Consider the following 19,197-nt stretch of genomic DNA (forward strand, 5'->3'; position numbering starts at 1 on the left):
AACATAATATATATAACAACATTTGCCATTCTAACTTTCCAACTGCATATCATGAGAAAAGTGTTTGTTGTAATTGAAATAAATTAAACGAGAAAATAAAAACAACTGTAAAGGTTTTTAAACTTTGTCAAACAACTTTTAAACTCATATTTCCTCATATCATGAGGAAAATGATTCGTTCAGGTCAAATAAATTAGAAAAAATAAAACGACGATAAAAGGTTTAGATGTAAATGTAAAATAGTTAGCAAGTAATAACTAAATTAAGTTGGTTTTGCTACGATTACAATAAAAGATGATTCGGTAATGATACAATTAATACGAACTGAAAAAACAAAATAAAAATCCTGAATATGTAGAATTAATAATAATAATAATAATAACAGAAGTGTGTGTGGATAAAAAAGGTTACTGTTTTACCAGAAGCTATCCGTCAAAACTTTGAATACGGCGATATAATTGTCCGCGTGAGAAGAATTGGTCTTGACCCTAGATATAGTAATTGAAGCTTACGAAAAATATTTTTAACAGGGGCATCGTAACGCGTGGGCACAGCGCTAAAATAATTAGCGTGCGCTATAGCCCCAATGACAGACAGACATACGTTGAGAAATATATATATATATATATGTAGGTTACTACCAACTTATATACAAGGAACATTTAGTGTTAATTACATGCAGTTGCAGTTACATGAACTTGCAGTTACTCTGTGTACCCTACACACATTTATCCTATATATACCGTAAAACCTCCAATTGAACACCATGGGGCTCTATTTTTCAACCTTTCCTCTATAGTGGCGGTCAATTGGAGGGCGCGTTCAAATAGAGGCTAGCGGTCTATTTTTCAAATGGCTCGTCAGAATTTTCGGAAGATAAATTTAGCCCTAATACGGGTGAAATGAATGTCGCCTATATTTTGTTCTCTTTTGTCGGTAGCAATATTATACTTTTTGGATGCAATAAATCTGCTAACTTACCTCTAACTTGTCAAAGATCTCTTAATAAGTGTGCATCGAGAAACCGAGAAATATCTCCACCAGTTGATATCCTTTGCTGAAATCTAATTGATTTGCGATGATATTATAGCTTGTGTCCTTATTTGCAATTTGTTGGCACTTTCAATTTTTATTTCATATTTATTTTTATTATATATCATTTTTATTTTATATCTGTATTTAACAATGTTGCATAAAAGCTCATTGCACTCATTGATATGTTTGCTACAGTTTGCAGCTAAAACTAGTTTTTTATGTACAATAGAGGAAGAGTTGCGAGCGTCGATCAATTGTAAGATCAGATTATCGCAATGGTGCTATCAAATAATAGGCTATAACTTTGCAAAATTATAAGCTATGTAATGATAATTTATCAAATGCTACAAATATATATTCATAAACAAGTTACATGAACAAACCATACTTATATTACATGCAGAAATTAAAATTAATGTTTTTAAAACAAAAATATTTCCACCGTTTGCTCGGATAGCTGCGTTCTGATTATTGCTTTCGATAGAGCGAACATCTTCTAGTTGTCCACTACCTTCCACAATGTCTTCCGGCCTCAACTTTTCTTTTGCACTGCTGAACTAGTCGATATAAGCGTCCAAATAATTTTTTGGCAGAGCAAAACTTTTATGCGCTGCATTTAGCACAAAGGCAGCGCGTAAAAGTTTGCTCACCAAACGTAACTCTTGGCCCAAAACTTGCAAACCGTTTTTATATACTCTATAGATGTATTTCGAAGTATGAAGACCGCATTAAACAATGAACTACTGTTAGCCTGAGGCAGTTATTAATTATATCTATGGTGTTGCTTTCAATGTTCATCTACCATTGTAAACTTAAACCATTTTTTATATATGTAGGCTACTTCGAAGTAGAAAGACCACTTTAAACAAGGAACTCACTTAAATTTAATTGTGGCCTAAATTTAATAGATACATTTTTAATTTAATACGTCTAAATTTAATAGATGTATTGATCTGCTAAGGCTAAGGCCAGCCTTTACAATATGAATTTATTTACACGGCCCACTTGAAATTTAATAGTGGCCTGAGCTATGTAAGATTTTCCCAATTAGTAGATGAGCCCAAAGTACGCACTATACAATCAGTCCTAACGTAAAGTAAAAAATGAGAAATGTCGAAACACCGGTTAACCAATTAGACCAGCTATTGGTCATTCGAGCTCCATGAACTGTTTCAGCCGTTTTCAGCTATCTCATTGCTACAGATTATTACCAATGTAGTCGGTGCTGCTAGCAGTTTGTTGTTCATGTTAACGTGTAACTATATTAGGTGTTTTGAAAATTTGTAATTTTTGCGGTCAAATTGCAGAGAGAAATTCATCAAAGAAAATCGCAACATGAGCTGCAACACCGTATATAAACCAGCGCTTCCTAACGTAACAGTTCATTGTTTTCGGTAAATGAAAAATGTGTTACAGTTAATAGTCAAACATGTCTTCTCTCGGCCATCTGCCTACATCAGATCATTTGAAGCCGACGCAGATTGTTAGCTAGTTTCTAGTACTAGTGTTGGACAGTCGGTCGCGCTGTTTGCTGCACCACCACTGATACACCACCACAAACTCTTTTGGCCTTGCTTTGTAGTGGTCTGTTTAAATTACTAACTACATTTAAATGTTATGTTGTCGTTATGTTCTTACATGTTTACAAATCTTATAGAAGTGTAGTTCACCATTTTTGAAGTCAAATAGCACACCAATGATCTGTTTGGAAAACGTATTTCACTTTGGTGGTTGATCTATGATTTCACCTTGGTGGTTGATCTATGATTTCACCTCGGTGGTTGATCTATGATTTCACCGTGGTGGTTGATCTATGATGTCACCTTAGTGGTTGATCTATGATTTCACCGTGGTGGTTGATCTATGATGACGACCTTAATAAAAAGTCGTCTTACCGTTAGTTCTCATCTAGTATTCTATTAAAGTTAACCTTACACAAAATTTAAGTTGATTTTATTAGAAAGTATTGCTATTTTTCTACCATTTGTGATTGTTTTGGATTTTTGAGGTGGTCTGACTTCCGGGATGTTCCAAGATTAAAATCGACAAAACTTGATCGCTGTTAAAACGCTCGGATCAAGCGAGAGTGCGATTATGATGTGTAAAGTTGCAAAGAGACCGACAGAATAGAGACGCGTAACGCTGCAACTTGAACGTAATTGCCAATATTAACTTTCGAAGGGATACCAACTATTGATGTCATTCCGCCCGTATTTTTCATCTGAGCGTTTTAGTCGCGATCTAGTTTCACCAATTTTCATCTCAAAGCGTTCTGGCAATCAAATCACTTAAAACATCATAAACAATTGTAAATGATAGAAAAGTATTGGCACTTTCTAATAAAATTTACTGAAATTTTGTGCAAGTTCATCCTTGAGGTGTACCAGGGCTTCATTGACCCCCAAATCATGCTCTTTAATAGATACAAATCTTACGCTGTAGAACTACCCTGAATAAGGAATTAGGCTGTCTTGGACTATCAAGACTATGAATATCTAGCTGACGTTATCTTCTTACCGGTTGCACCAGAAATGATTCTATAGTTATCACTTGGTCGTATTGATATTCTACTGAAGCTTTTAAACCACTTGATCTCTTACAGTAAAGACTTGCATTATATGACCCAGAGCTGTATAGCTTCACAGAGTCCCGCTATCAACGGAAGCGTTTATGGCAGCTCGCTCGTTTCCAAACAAGCAGGCCACGCCCACTATTTTTTTATATAAGTTATAATAGAGAGGCTGCAACATTAACCAAAAAAATTTGCTCCCATTAGTAGTTGCTTTAAATTTGATTTTTGTATCATACACCATTTGCAAGAGAACAAAATTCTCTACAAAAAGCTACTAATGACTTTTTTTTGTAAAAAAGAGAGGTGTCGAGAGCGAAGTATGAATATTCCATTAGAGATCAGTATGTCAATCGGGTTTAGTTGGAAACGAGCATTTTTGTTTCCGGTGTTGGCTGCGAGACTTTGTGGAGCTATATGACTCTGACGATACAGAGCTGTATAGATTCACAGAGTCTCGCAACTAACGAAACCGTATAATAGAGCTCATTCGGTTCCAAACAAACAGGCCCCGCCCACTATTTTTTATATAAGTTATAATGGAGAGGCCGCAACATTAACCAACAAAAATTACTCCCATTGGCAGTCGCTCTGAAATTGATTGTTGTATTATACATCATTTGAAAGAAAACAAAATTGCCTACAAGAAACTACCAATAATTTTTTTGTAAAATGTTAAGGACAAATGCAAAAAAGTGAGGGGTTGAGCGCGAGGTAAGAATATTCCATTAGAGATCAGTATGTCGACCGCGTTCGTTTGGAAACAAGCGTTTTTGTTTACGGTTTTGGCACGGGACTCTGTGAAGCAGTACGGCTCTGATAAGACCCAGGCGTCCTGGAATTTCCACTGTAGTCTCAGATATAAAAATCCCAACATTATTTTGTAGATATTTTTCAGCAATTTCCACTTTTTAGCACATCTTTTTTTACTCCTGGCTGCTAGCTTTTCCTTTAGAGCTTCCAGTGTCAACTTGTCAAGTGTCAACAAGTGTATTTTTCTATAAAGAGTTTTAATCGGCAGTATGAAATATAATAATCATTTTTGTTAAATAGCAGCAGCAATAAGCGGCATGCTATCTCCAGTAATATCAGAAGTTTATATATTACACCCACAAACTGCTAGATCATCATTATCCTATCATATGTAAGCTATCATTCACAAATATATAGAGCTGTATTTTCTCGTATAAACAGGTCATACCTTGCATAATACCAAGCTCATACTATACTGTCCATTACTATCAGGGTCCAAAAGGACTCTATCAAGTTGTAGAAGTAAACAGTCTCATTCGTAGTAAAGGTATTATTGGGAAATGCACAGGCGAAACAACCGGCTTGACAATCAAACATCATGGTTTTAACCCTTTGAACCCTAACAAGAGGTATTCCGGCATTGCGTAGGGTGTGTCAGACTCATTCTTTGGTAGGTCATAAATGATTGTGATGCAAATAAAGAATTTCACGATACTAACTATAATTTCCAGTATATTTTGAGTCATGAAATTACGATGAACACGTGCTCAATAGATATGATACTACTGTAAATATTTGTACAAGTTTTTAAAATCATACGATATTTTATAGTTTTAGCCCGAATAAAGGTGAAGTACTGTTTTTTTCTGTTTGATGACATTTACTGTGGGTTGCCACGTTTAGATATATTTAATAAAAGTTTACAAACTTTGGATCACTGGACAAATTGCCCATTGGACACGCATTGACAAGAACAGCCAGGGTTCAAAGGGTTAAGCTGAGTCTTACTCTATAGAATCACCAGAATTTAAGCCATTTGAAGCATCTCTTGTAGCTGTCACACGCACACAGCATATCTGGCCATGGCTTGTAGAAGTACTACGGTTTTGGCTTGCCATTTGATGATCTATAAAAATAATTGTGTGTTATTTTTAGGGTAACAGGCTAATAAATAAACAGCTGTCGAACTTCATTTATAAAAATTATCAGCCAATACTGACAGCAAGCACGGAGTCTCAGTAATTTTCTAGAATAGAGTTTAATCGTTGCCAAGGAAGATAAAGGGCTACATTTACTTGCATGTCTTTGGATAATTTCTAATCATAAAACGATTTCAAAACATTTTTAGATTTGTAGGCTTCTAAAAAGTAAATTATTTCTAGCGATATGCTAGCGAAGTTAGTTGTTTGAGGGAAAAAATCTCACTATTTCTACAAAATATTATCAGAGCCTCTGCGAATATACTGTTGAAATGTTCTATATATACTGCAATCAAAAGATCTTTACTCTGATAATAGTTTGTGATTGGTTGTAGCATTTCCTATACTCAGACACGTATTTAGTAAATCATAACACCCAATTTTTGTGATGGCCCAATCACCCAATCATCTAATGGCTGGTCGTGATCATAGTTGGTTCTCAAATGGTGGCCGAATATGCATGTATACCTTAACCAGAAACAAACAACTGGTGCTAAAATGACAAGAAATTTGTTGATTGTACTGTTGTACATAAAAGACCGTTTGGCAGCGCGATGTTAACCGGTTGTTTCGCCTGAACACGGTCCACCAAGACCTTCAAGAATAAGTATTCTTCCATGGAAGTGTTGCAGGCAGTCTTCATTTCTCGTTATTAATTGAACGACAGCAAAACGACAAACACTGAGAAATACAGATATAGATGATCATATTTATCTCAAGTTTGTTAACTGAGAACAGATTGTCATACCTTAAACCATAACTGTCACGTACAACTTTTATCGTATTTCCTAGGTAAATCAGCCACGCTGATTCCGATTTTGTACTCAAAATAAAGATTGGTCCACTAACCTTCAAAGTCATTTAGGCTTTTTTAAAGCGTTTCGATAACGACACAATCGGCATTACAAGCTCCGCCCATAAATATGTGACGAAACCTAGCTTTTTCAGGAACGGAAGTTAGGAATTTTTATTCCGATTTAGAATAATAGAGATGGGTGTCTTAAAACCCATTATTATCCAAATCCAGCTGTAAAATAATCTGTCTTTTATGAAAGGGATGTAAACTATTTAAAATTGCTCGTAGCTTGTTACATGATGTTTAAATAGGCTGAACGCCAAAAAAAATAAGCTCAAAAAGCGCAGTTTTATCACAAGCTAGCATTGTTATCGCGCTTTTTTAAATATGCAATGTTAAATAGTTTATCTACCTTTCAGAAAATACATTATTTTTAAGGCTGAATTTAGATATTAATGGATTTTAAAACACCCATCTCTATTATTCTAAATCGGTCTAAACATCCCTACGTAACTTCTGTTCCTAAAAAGCTAGGTTACATCACGCATTTATGAGTGGAGCTTGTTGTGCCGATCATGTTGTTTTTGAGACCGATATTAAAACGCTGTAAAAAAGCCTTCATTACTCTGAAAGTTAGTGGGATAATCTTTATTTTGAGTACAAAATCGGAATCTGATTTATCTAGTAAATACAATAAAAGTTGTATGTGACAGTTATGGTTTAAACATGTTTCCACCCACGAGCTAATTGCTTAGCCCTAATCTATCATTCAGAGTCATTACTGTGAATCTGCAGCAGTTTGTTTTTCTCAGGTGATTGTTTTTATAGCTGCACTAAGGTTACCTTCATTGCATCGAAAAGTATAATGCTCCTCGTTCATCAAAACACTTCAAAATTTTCATGTCAGATTGTAAACCACATTAAGCCTGGTTTCCATATCGATTGCAAGACTCCGGCGGTAACTTGCACAGCAAAACGCTTGCGACGCTAGGCTCGGCGGCATCTGTTCACATATAAAGCTGCATCACTAAACATAATCGCGTAATCAAATAAAACTTTCGCTCGCCATGCCGTGTCTATAATGGTGACCTTCACTTGTACAGTGCATTTCGGGAAGGTTTTGCCTGCGGCCTTTTGCGAAATTTGAACAGCGCTAAACTATTGCATTGCCGCCGCCAGTCCTCGGCGATACCCGGCGCGTAGGTTCCCATTTCACCGCTAATAGCCTGCCGTGCTGTCGCCGGTGCTTTGCGACGTATATGGGAACCAGGCTTTATGGACGAATCTAAAAACAATAGATCGATTTCGACCTTGATGACTTCGAATCAGAGTGTAGTTCTGATGATTGTGACGATCAATATTCTCATGTACACCATCACTAAAACCATGGCAACCTTTACAGCAACAAGGAAAAAATTAATCATTAGTGATGAATCGAAATAATCAATTGCTATTGATGTAACCAAGTCATTATTAGTACGAGTTTGTGGACACTTTTCTACTAATCACTCTGTATTATGGGTTCATAAATATCAAAGAATGTCAAAGTGGCCGCCAAATAGAGGTGGCGTTCAATTAAAGGGTGTTGCTGTATTTTTGAACCCTTTTCTTATAGTGGCGTACAAATAAAGGGGCGTTAAATTAAACGTTTTATCAATTAAACGTTTTACGGTGTTTGTGTGATTCGATTAATTGAGGAATGTACTTTACACGGACAGCATGATCTAAGTAATTAGTATCATAACTTGATTTAGCCGTTGAGATATCAATACATAGAAACTCTGCTCAGCTGATCACATTACTTTGTCACGCTGCTAATGGACTTCATTAGAATATAATTGCTACAGGTGTGGGAGGGTTCGGCAAGGTATTTCGAGCATATTGGAAAGAAGAGGAGGTTGCTGTCAAGATGGTCCGAGCTGACACCCCTGATAATCAAGCTGCGATTGAGAGTGTTACAAGGGTAAGGGGTTACCAGTTGCAATAGATTACCCTTTTAATCCCAACACTAAGCTAGTCAATCAGGCCCTAGGTTTGGGTTTTTACTTGCTGAGGTTTTTATAATCGTTGCCCTTCTCCATATTTGTCCGCTGGCTTATGGCTCACAATTTAGCTGGTTTTATCAGTCATAGCGATTGATCACAGAGGAATCTAGAAAGCTGAGGTAAGGTTTACTTGATTATGATCTTTTTTATTTATTTTCAGTCACGTTAGCATTAGTCTATTACATCACATTTTTAGATATATTGTAATCTTATTTAATATGTTTTATATCAGAACAATTATTTGAGGGTGTTTGAAAGCCAAATTGAGTCATGGTCCTTCATCAAAGACAGGGTATACTTATTTCTGTGACGCTAAAATGGTCATTTTAGCGCATATTATTGTCGATGAGAGTAGGTATCGGAACGTGTTTCTGTGATGTATGGCTGTTCAAAAAGCGTGATTGCAGGGTTACAGAGGCAGACAACTTTACTTTAAACAAGAGTAATCTCCTCGTGAAATAATTCCTAACCTTTCAAGCAGGTCAATAACATTAGAATCCCTATGAGCTGAGAGGCAGAGTAACTGCGAACAGTAACACTGCGAACAGAGTAACTCAAATTTCTTGGTCGGGTGCTTGTCTGGGCTCCCGCTAGGGTCTGTGTTTAAGCTTATACAATAATATAATATAAATTTATCCTAAAATAATTTTATACCGTTATATTCCATTATTTTTGTGGCCTCTACAAACAGGCAGGACTGTTGCTATAATTCGCCCTCATGGCCCCATGCATGATCAGCCATATGCAGATAGTATAAGAGACCGAGGACCTATCCAGTAGTCATGGGATGTGCAGAAACAGTCTAGCTTCGCTGAGTGCTAGTATTGATTAAGACACGTTTTTTATGAATGTTTTGTCATGTACCAGGGCATCCTACATACTGACCGGAGAAAGTGTAGTAGATATGCATATTATACTCAGGTTCCAATAACTTACCCCTGACAATAATGGAAGAGTTGTAGTACTCCTGATAGTAGATGAATGTTAGTAGTACTCCTTATAGTGATAGTAGTGGGATGGATGATGGGAGTACTCCTTAAGGTGATAGTAGTGGTGGTGGATGAGGGTAGTACTCCTTGTAGTGATAGTGGTGGTGGTGGATGATGGTAGTATTCCTTGTAGTGATAGTAGTGGTGGTGGATGCTGGTAGCACTCCTTGTAGTGGTAGTAGTAGTGGTGGATGATGGTAGTACTCCTTGTAGTAATAGTAGTGGGATGGATGATGGTAGTACTCCTTATAGTGATAGTAGTGGTGGTGGATGATGGTAGATGAGGATTGAGTTGACACATTGCAGTGTTCTACTGTATTTCAAATAAACAGCTACTATAGAACCTGACTAGCAGCTGACTTAGAGACATATATAGATGGTAGACTTATATATGTATTCATGTCTGGAGCAGCAGATTAGTGGTCATAAAATATTTGATAAGAGCACTCTGTGACACCACTACTCTGTGACACTACTACTACTCTGTGACACTACTACTACTACTCTGTGACACTACTACTCTGTGACACTACTACTACTCTGTGACACTACTACTACTACTCTGTGACACTACTACTACTCTGTGACACTACTACTACTCTGTGACACTACTAATACTACTACTATTCTGTGACACTACTACTCTGTGACACTACTACTCTGTGACCCTACTACTACTCTGTGACACTACTAAATTTTAACGCTCAAGATTGTAGCTCTTACCTTTTAATAAAATATTTAAAATCTACTTCAAATAGTTCCTACACAGGCTGGTAAAAAGATAGAGTTATTATGTTATCATTATGCTATTTTGTTTGAAGTTTAGGGATGAAGTTTCTTTTATTATGGCTTTTGATCACCGTTGTGCACAGACTAATGCAATACAGCCTCAACTGCTTAAAACTTCCCTGAGAGGATTCCATAAAAAGTTTTCATCAATTTTATCGGGTTTGTTGTATCTCTACAGATTCTCTACGCATACTTATGTACAAGGTTTTACATAAATGCGTTTGATATATCTATCACAACGAGGAATTTGTTGTTAGTGGTGCTGTCAGATGTCGCTAGCAGCAAAGGGATTAACGAAAAAACCCGAATGATTTTGCATCTCTGCTCCTGTTAGAAACCAGTATATCTTATGTAATATTAATAAATATAAATAAAACAGTATATGTAATATTAATAAATATAAATAAAACATATGTAATAAATATAAATAAAACATTATATGTAATATTAATAAATATGAATAAAGCAGCATACCCAATATTCCAAATGTGTCAAACAGAAGAAGCTTCTGCTGCCCTAGTTGTAGGGATTGTGTTTGGTTTTACAGGAAGGCAAACATTACGCCGTGACAAATCACCGAAACATCGTAAAACTGATAGGATGTTGCCTTACACCACCAAAACTGTGTCTGGTGCAGGAGTATGCGGCAGGTGGCTCTATGGCTGGTGCCTTGCAGAAATACAAAACTAGCATTCCACCTGATGCCCTCGTTGACTGGGCGATCCAGATAGCAAAAGGCATGCACTATCTGCATGAGGAGGTTGTTATCTTCCACAGGGACCTCAAGTCAGGCAACAGTGAGTCTCTTTGTCATTCTTAGATGACTGTGTGTTCTTTCCAAGGCATGACATTTTATTGACTTAAACAGAACTAACTGAGGAACATCTTACAACAATTGCTCGCGCAAATATACAGGGATGCAAGACTTTGAGGGTACAAATTTGTTCAAACCGCCATCAGCGCTGAATGATCTAGCTAGTCATTTAGTATCAGTTTCGCTGCACTTTGTCACCGTTCTTTATGAAACAAACATTGAAAACATTGAAACCTGGTTCTGGCAACCTTTTGTTTCCAAAATATAAAAGTTATGATGAATTGAATGAGGAAATCTTCTTGATACAATTACATATTCACACAAACAATTATTTCGTAACATTGGCAAGTGTCCTGTGAGTGGGTGTATCAAGTGAGATACCGCTGTAGATCTGTCAGTTTATCAGTCTTTCTATCGGTCTATTTATCCGTCTGTCTATCTCTATATTTGTCTCTCTACACGCATCTATTTATCAGTCAGCAGTGATTTCACTTTTCACTTGCACTTGGTTTAGTCTCATTGTTTGTCTGTTTCAATGGATATAGTAATATACTCTGCAACATACAAGCCCACAAAGTCTTTCAGAGAAGATTGACGCTTGCCTGGCGGCAAGCGTCAATTACGGCAGTTTCGTGATGGCGGCGATTAACTGTTCGTTTTTGAGCTTTTAAGAGCTTGTAATCACATTTCCACATATTTTGCACCTACAACACGGCAGAGTAAGACATGGTGAATCTTTTGATACCAAATAACTGTAATGTGATTTTTGTTGCGAGTCAACCTTTAAGCTATATGCTATTAAGGTTGTGACATTGTAATTAGTTGTACAGTTTGCTTGAGTCATTTTTAACATCTATTGTTATCTTCTTCTTTGATGTTGTATATAATTCCTTCCACTCCATGCTACCGCCTTTCTATCTCTGCCAGTAATATCTAAAGTCCTCGTGTAAACAGAATTTAGCATGCTGGATCTCATTCCATCCTAGTCTTGTTTGCCAGTGTGTCAATAGCTAGTACAGTGCACCCTCGAGATACGATTACCCTGATATACGATTTTTTCACCTTACGAAGTCAAACATCGTGATATCTTCACCTCGCTATACGAATTTTATTTCACCATACGAATTTGAGAAAAGTTTCGCCCGAGTTAAAATTTGGCCGTCGGTGTGCTCATAACACACGTCGAAATAAAAAAGACACCGAAATATAGTTTGCCGAAAACATTCTTAGAACGTTTAGAAGAGACACGATGATCGACTTCTCTCATATCCGCATGGAAAATTTCGTGTAAAATGCACAAGCGAGAGCAAATATTCATTTGTAGCGTTATTATAGCTTTTGCTATAAACTTTCAAGTCAGCATACGTATATAACTACAAGTATCTACATTTAATTCGTTATCTATGGAATCTGAGACCGATCCAAACGTTACAAAACGAAGAAAAATTGATTTCTATGTCAACGAAGTTGGATGTCGTAAATAAGAAGGGACCCGTATTATTAACATTGTCAAGGAATATGATCGCAACCAATCAGCATTTGCAATTATTATGCAATTATTATTAAAACAAGAACTCCATTAAAGCAAGCACAAGAAAGAGCTTCCGACAGAAGATTTGAATGAGCTAGGTCATGCACGCGATCAGCATTCAAAAGGAGCAACCATTTAGTAAAGGCAAGGATGTAGAAGATACGGAAAACCCCACATTCGCAGAAATATTTTAAGTGTTTAATTTACTGATGTGGACTGGTACATTAAAACAATGCATGTATAATATATATTATTTATCTCTTGTGTGGCATGTTTTTCATATTTTAGTCATTTTATTTGTTTCCTTTTGGTTTTATGTTTTATTCTCTTGTTTAACCATGTCTTTGCATATGGGCTTGTTATCTTCTACGTGAATACAATTCATCGTATGTATGTATGTAACTCATATAACTAGCTACTCAGGATAGTTGAAGCATCCACATTACTTTCTGAAACTTGCTAAAGCCCTGTCCCCCCTAGGGTATAAATACGTACAAACTTTGTATGTATAGTTACATTGATTCTTTTGCACATTTCATACAAGACAAACTACTGTACCACATTCTCTGGATCCTTTTACAAGCGCTAGCTAGAAATTTTCTGCATTGCACCATCAATTTTTTTCGTAGAAAAGGTAGAATTGGACAGGAATGGACAACTTCTTTTAGCCTACTAAAAAATTCCAATTCATTACGTTTTAAATTTATTTTCAAGTGCACAGCACCATAATTAGCATTGATACGCTTTTGCCTCATCTCTGCTTTACTCGCTACATGTACCAGCTAAAGCCACGTTACTCCAAAGGTATGTACGTCCTGTATAGAAAATAAAATTTTATTTTTCTTTTCGGTAGCCATTAAATGGTCAAGTGTGCGAGGGGCCGCTTTCTATAACTGCATCGCTCGGCCTTATTGATTTAGGTTGAAAAAGGTTTCAAACAGATAGGCTAAAGTTTATAGTGAAAGTGAAGATATGAATTGCTGAAGGATAAAATTTCGTGATAAAAAGTTGATACATACTAAAACTTAGTTTCAAGTGTAGGTTTAGCAAGCTAAACTTACTTGAAGTGAATTCAAAGTTTATGTTATGCGTACCTTTTGAAGGCAAGAACTCCTTACCGTACGTTATGCATTTGGTACACACATTATAATTTTGCGTTTTATTGCAGATCATAACCATTAAAATACACTAAATACAATACAGTTACTGTAGGTAACTATAATTACTAAAGTTAACATACTATTTTGTTGCTAATTGTCAATATGTACACATTTTTATGAAAAAAAATTTGACGATTTTCACCAGGGAGTGTTTGCATTGTTTAATTACAATGGTCTATATACCCCGATATACGAATTTTTCACCATACGATGCCAACCCTGGAACGAATTAACATCGTATCTCGGGGGTGCACTGTAGTATCCTAGTACAGCTATTGTAATGGGAGAAGCTGACCATCCTTCAACAGCAAGAATAGCAAGATTTCAAATTCTAACACGCATCAGTTGAACTGCCTGTTAGGCGATTTGACCTCTCCAATTTGACCTCTCCGTGTTGCAATGGGTCTGCTGCAAATGGGTTAACCATCTTATTGCCAGATAATAAGTTGCGCCTTGTCCTATGCAGCTCGTGGTTGCAGTTCTTACTCAACAAATCATTGTTTTGCCAAGGTGAATAGCAGATAAATTATCTTACTGTATCCTTACATATGAGCCTTATTAAAATTTGATTGATCATCATGCGAGTCAAAGGATGTACCATACGAAGTTCAACTGCATGTTTCCTCACTATCATGATGAATTAATCAACATATAAAAGTGCTTCTTACCTTTAGTTACTTGGATCATAGCAATTATACGCTAAAATGCGTTTCTACTTAAAAAATTTTATCTATGTGTGTATAATTTATACAAATGTTATGTTTGTATTTTCGTGGCTTGGATAAATTAGGGCATTTATATGGTCAAGTCGGTTTCTGCTTATGAAATTTTGTATTTAAGAAACGGTTTACGGAAGGAATTAATTTCATAAGTAGAGGTTACACTATATATTATATTATACATTTTACCTAATGTCTCGATTCTCCGTCGCCACAAAATTCGGATGTATTTGTATAAATTATAAATGCGATGGTTAAAAGCTGTAACATGTCAGAATTCTATTACCACATTGGGAATAGAAAAAAATATTTGGAAGGAACAAAAAACAACGAATATAAACTACAAACAGGATTGTTGTTTGTTTACCTTTGGCATTGGCTATTGAGACGACGCTAAGTGAAGATTGCAGGGAGTGGGAAGACAGAGAGTGGGAAGACAGAGAGTGGGAAGACGGGGAGTGGGAAGACAGGGAGTGGGAAGACAGTGGTCAGAGGAGGTGGATGTCGTATTGACATTTTTGTAATGTTTTGTTCAGAATAGATGTTTTAAGAGCGCGAGTAGAAAGATTTATTTGCATCAACTCAAACTGAAAACACTTCGCTATTGAATTGCTAGAAACTAAAGTTGTCTTACTATGTACGTGTTAACTTCAAATTATATAACAGTGGATGGAGTCGACTAACAGTTGATAGCTCAGACATAACGTAATGTACGAAAATAAAAAACTAATTCAAAAGGTATACAGTTAAAATTGAAATTTCTTTCTTCAAATTGGAAATTTTCGCGAAATAAAAATTAGGTTTTTTTAATATATGAGCCATTATTTTATGGCTTAAGAGCGCTCATAATGCTTTCTGTTTTTATTTTTTGTTTACCATTCAAACAAACAAGACAAACAGGCCAAAATATGAAAGGCATTTCGGTCTTTCGTATCTCGAAATATCTTTCATAAGTTTAAGCGATATTTCTGCAAAAATATGTTTTATAACTTGGAATATTCGTATATAGAGTCTTTTGTAAGTAGAGGTTTTATTGTATATATATATACATCTATTAGTATTGTTTGTATCATTAATTTGCTAACAAAGGAGAATTCTACACTGAAAAAATAATTTTTGTGAGGTAAATAGAAATAATAGGGGTGAGGTATAAGGCATGGGTAATGCTTTGCTAAAACACACGGGACAACAAGAAATGGTGTGGTGATAGCTCATTAAATTGTTTAGCTAGTCAAGTAGATAGTCAGCAACATAACGTACACTATTAAACTCTTATAGACTTAATCAGCAACATATTACAACAGCAAGACTGTGCATTCACATGTGTTACTGTCCATGTGTCTGGATTATTACTTTTGGTTAAAGTAGTTGTCTGCCCAATAAACATGTAATTTACACAGTACAGCAAGTAGTTGATGTTAGACGGTCTATATCTAGTGTGGCCATGTAATGATCTGTTCTCGGTTTATAAGGCAGGTGATGACAGGGATAAGTAGCATCCTATCCTTTCAGATATGGTCGCCTGAGAATAGAATTGTTAGCTGAAAGTTTTAATGCTCCTTTTACTGTAAGCTGATCGTATAAGCTTGTATCCTGGCTTTATGTATATGGAAGTTTGGTCAGCATCTGAACCTTATGACTAGCTTCTTGCATAGTTGTATACGCTTTTACAGTACTGATCAAGGAGCCCATCGGGGAAAGGGATCTCCTCAATAAAACCTTGCTCATCACAGACCTCGGCATGGCACGAAAAATCGACCAATCTACAATGATGTCAGGGGGAGGGACATACGCTTGGATGGCACCCGAAGTCATCCGCATTTCTAAATTTTCAAAGGGCAGTGATGTTTGGAGGTAGGTCGCTTTTTTATGCCAAATTGTCAGTGCGCCGATTTTTTTATCTGAAGGGTATTTCGTCATATCAGCTGCGTTGAAGGCAGATGAGCCCCTTGTAATGTAAATAACATTGTCGCATGAACCTCTCAGAGGCATGGCAAATTGGCCCAGACCCACCCATGAAATGGGAAGATACATGCTCATTACATTGAGGAACATACCGTGACAATCAAGGTAAACCTTTTAGTGAACAGCTACTGATGAACTACATTTTTTTCTAAAGTTTGAGAGCATGTTGTGACTTATCTTTTCATAAACTAAAAGTAACAAAAATAATAATACACCTACAGCAATGTAAGTAACTTCACAAAACTAAAATATAAATCCTATAAAATATCATCTTTCGATTTCAAAGGTTTTGAATGGTTTCATTGATTACGATGGACTAACAAAGTTTAAGTCAAATTACCATTGTGTCTTCCTGAGATCTCTCTGCGCAACATTAATAGGGATGAGATTTTCAAACCATCTTCTCACACGAATTGACAAACCTCAGTTCTAGGAAACATTTCTTAGTTAAAATTCTCTATCAAGACTGAAGTGTACTTTCTCTGCACTGATGTAGTTTTGTCAGGTATCGGTGGAGTTTGGTAAACATATTGGCTTAGTTAACATTTAGCTTGATTTGCTGCACCGCTGATGCTGTAGCTATGGTGTGGTGCTGTGGGAGTTGCTGACAGGAGAGCTGCCATACAGAGGAATTGACACACTCGCTGTCGCCTATGGAGTTGCTAAGAATCAACTGACGCTGCCCATTCCGAGCACGTGTCCCACCGTTTTCACCAACTTAATGCAATGTGAGTCAATGGAATGTGTGGAATGTTAGTACCTGCCCTTGTTATCAACTCAGCCCTGGTTATTTATAGCTACCCTGAGGCTGTTGCCTCAGTTGCTGTTATCCTGTCAATGTTTTGTTCTTTCATCATTGGTATATGTGTCCTTGACCTGTCATATTAGCTTATTGGCTTGAAATCATACTGAGGCATGCAGTAAGACAAGTTTGCCATGCACTGGCTATATGTATCCAATGCAATTCTTTCCTGCACATCAAGTCACCATTTTCACATTGAAATTGTCTTCTATTACACAAATTCCACAATAATCAGAGTCAATACTGTTGCATTGATGCTAATGTAGTCTGAGGTGCAATCGCTGACAGGTCAGACGCTTCAAGGGATATTAAAGTGATGCATTCTTGGAACATATATAGCTTGAGGTCATGTTGAAAAGCTATCTAGCTCATTTTCATTCGCTACTACATTTGCTCCCTACATATCAGTGTTGGCTTCTAGTTTGTTTAAGATCACCATAGCCTTCTTACTCACGCTTTATCTACTTCCTGCCCAATCAATTTTACTGACAATAACTTTATTTAAAGTGAACTGGACTCTGGAATTCTACCTGCACCTGTTATACCTGTGTCAAGTATACCTTTGTGTACTTGTTATACCTTAGTCTTAGTCTAGCTGTTATACCAATACCTCCTATAGTGGTCTCCTGCTAGTTTAAAAGTTGGCCAGTGTCTAAGGAATCACAAAATCACTGATTTTGTGATGACACGTGTTGTGTTTGACAATCACTAAAACTGTACATGTTATACACTCACCTGTTACACACATATTTGTTATACTCTTGTACTTGTTAGACATGACCTTGTTATATCTTTATTATAACTATTTTTGTTGTATCCATTATGCTTTTACTTTGTGTAGCCATGGCTGGTATACCTGTATCTAATATAGCAATGTTTTATAGCTGTACATGGTATACTTCTGTCTAATATAGCTATATGTGTTATAGCTAGCTGTGCATGGTATACCACTGCCTCTTCAAGGAGGTGTAACTGCAGCAAAGTCCTCGCATTTCACATAAAACCTTGCAAGCAGACAAGTTAACATTATCAAAAGTGGATTTTTCGTGAAACAGTCTGTAATCATTAAGTTCGCTTGCATATGAGTAGTGATGCGAAGTCTCGTCTTTTTGGTTACATAGCCAACTGACTATCTGCTCAAATAACTAAAAAAATGATTTTTATTGCATTGCATCATTGCCGCATCATTTTTCATTGTCGAAAGTTGAAAAACATTCGTTAAGATAACGTAATACTCATTACGGTAACCAACCTTATCACTGATACAATTATGGATGCATTGTTGTATTAGCTATTGCTCTGTGGACACGCATCGCTATCTATCGTCGTCACGCCGTTGTCTATCAATACTAGCAATATTATAGCCTATCACTATCTACCGCAGTCACGCCGTTGTCTATCAATATTAGCAATGTTATAGCCTATCGCTATTGCTTTTATCAAGCTTATTAAAATAAACATACGCAAAATCTCTCATATTTAACTGCATTAGCAATATAAACACTGTTAAATCTGTCGCAATATACGCCTACCTCCCATTGTAGCACGGGCAGACAAAGGGAGGCAAATCCATAATTGGTTTAACCTAAATTCAAGTATAAAGAAGTTATTACTGCATCAAGTTTTTACCATTTTCGTGTCACACGTACTTTAATCATGCCGTAGCTCATCTGTGTGTTTTCTGTATAATTTAAATCTACGTTGATGATGTCTAGTATGGTGACATTAATTTATGTTGCGTGTACATTCAGTAGCGTAGCTATCTGGTCTTATCAAAGTCTACTCTGTCAGCGGCATTGCCTATTCAGATATTGAAAATTGCTTGTTTGTGTTTGGTAGTTTCATGTGGACTGTTTGCATTGCTTTCTTTTTATCGTAAGTTTTCTTAAAATGTCATTTATAAAGCCACAAACAGACGAAATATAATAGTTTAGCAAATCCATATTCTCATTTGGTTGGTCCTTTGTGAGGCTGGTAAAGATTTTATTTATTGAACCCGCTGAAGGGCCTGGCATCCATCTACATATAATT

At 36.4% G+C, this 19,197-nt stretch overlaps 1 protein-coding gene across 2 annotated transcripts in view; it reads left to right on the forward strand.

Moving 5' to 3' along the window:
* The window catches only part of LOC137401221 (mitogen-activated protein kinase kinase kinase 21-like), a 35,514-nt gene that overhangs the window by 6,100 nt on the left and 10,217 nt on the right, over positions 1–19,197 (forward strand). For both annotated transcript variants that reach the window (XM_068087621.1, XM_068087622.1), the window contains 4 exons: positions 8,200–8,315; positions 10,723–10,972; positions 16,073–16,253; positions 16,944–17,092. In XM_068087621.1, the coding sequence (XP_067943722.1) occupies positions 8,200–8,315; positions 10,723–10,972; positions 16,073–16,253; positions 16,944–17,092 (696 nt within the window). The remainder of the gene's footprint in view (positions 1–8,199; positions 8,316–10,722; positions 10,973–16,072; positions 16,254–16,943; positions 17,093–19,197) is intronic.

This window comes from Watersipora subatra, chromosome 7, assembly GCF_963576615.1.
Source record: "Watersipora subatra chromosome 7, tzWatSuba1.1, whole genome shotgun sequence".
Classification (NCBI taxonomy): domain Eukaryota; kingdom Metazoa; phylum Bryozoa; class Gymnolaemata; order Cheilostomatida; family Watersiporidae; genus Watersipora; species Watersipora subatra.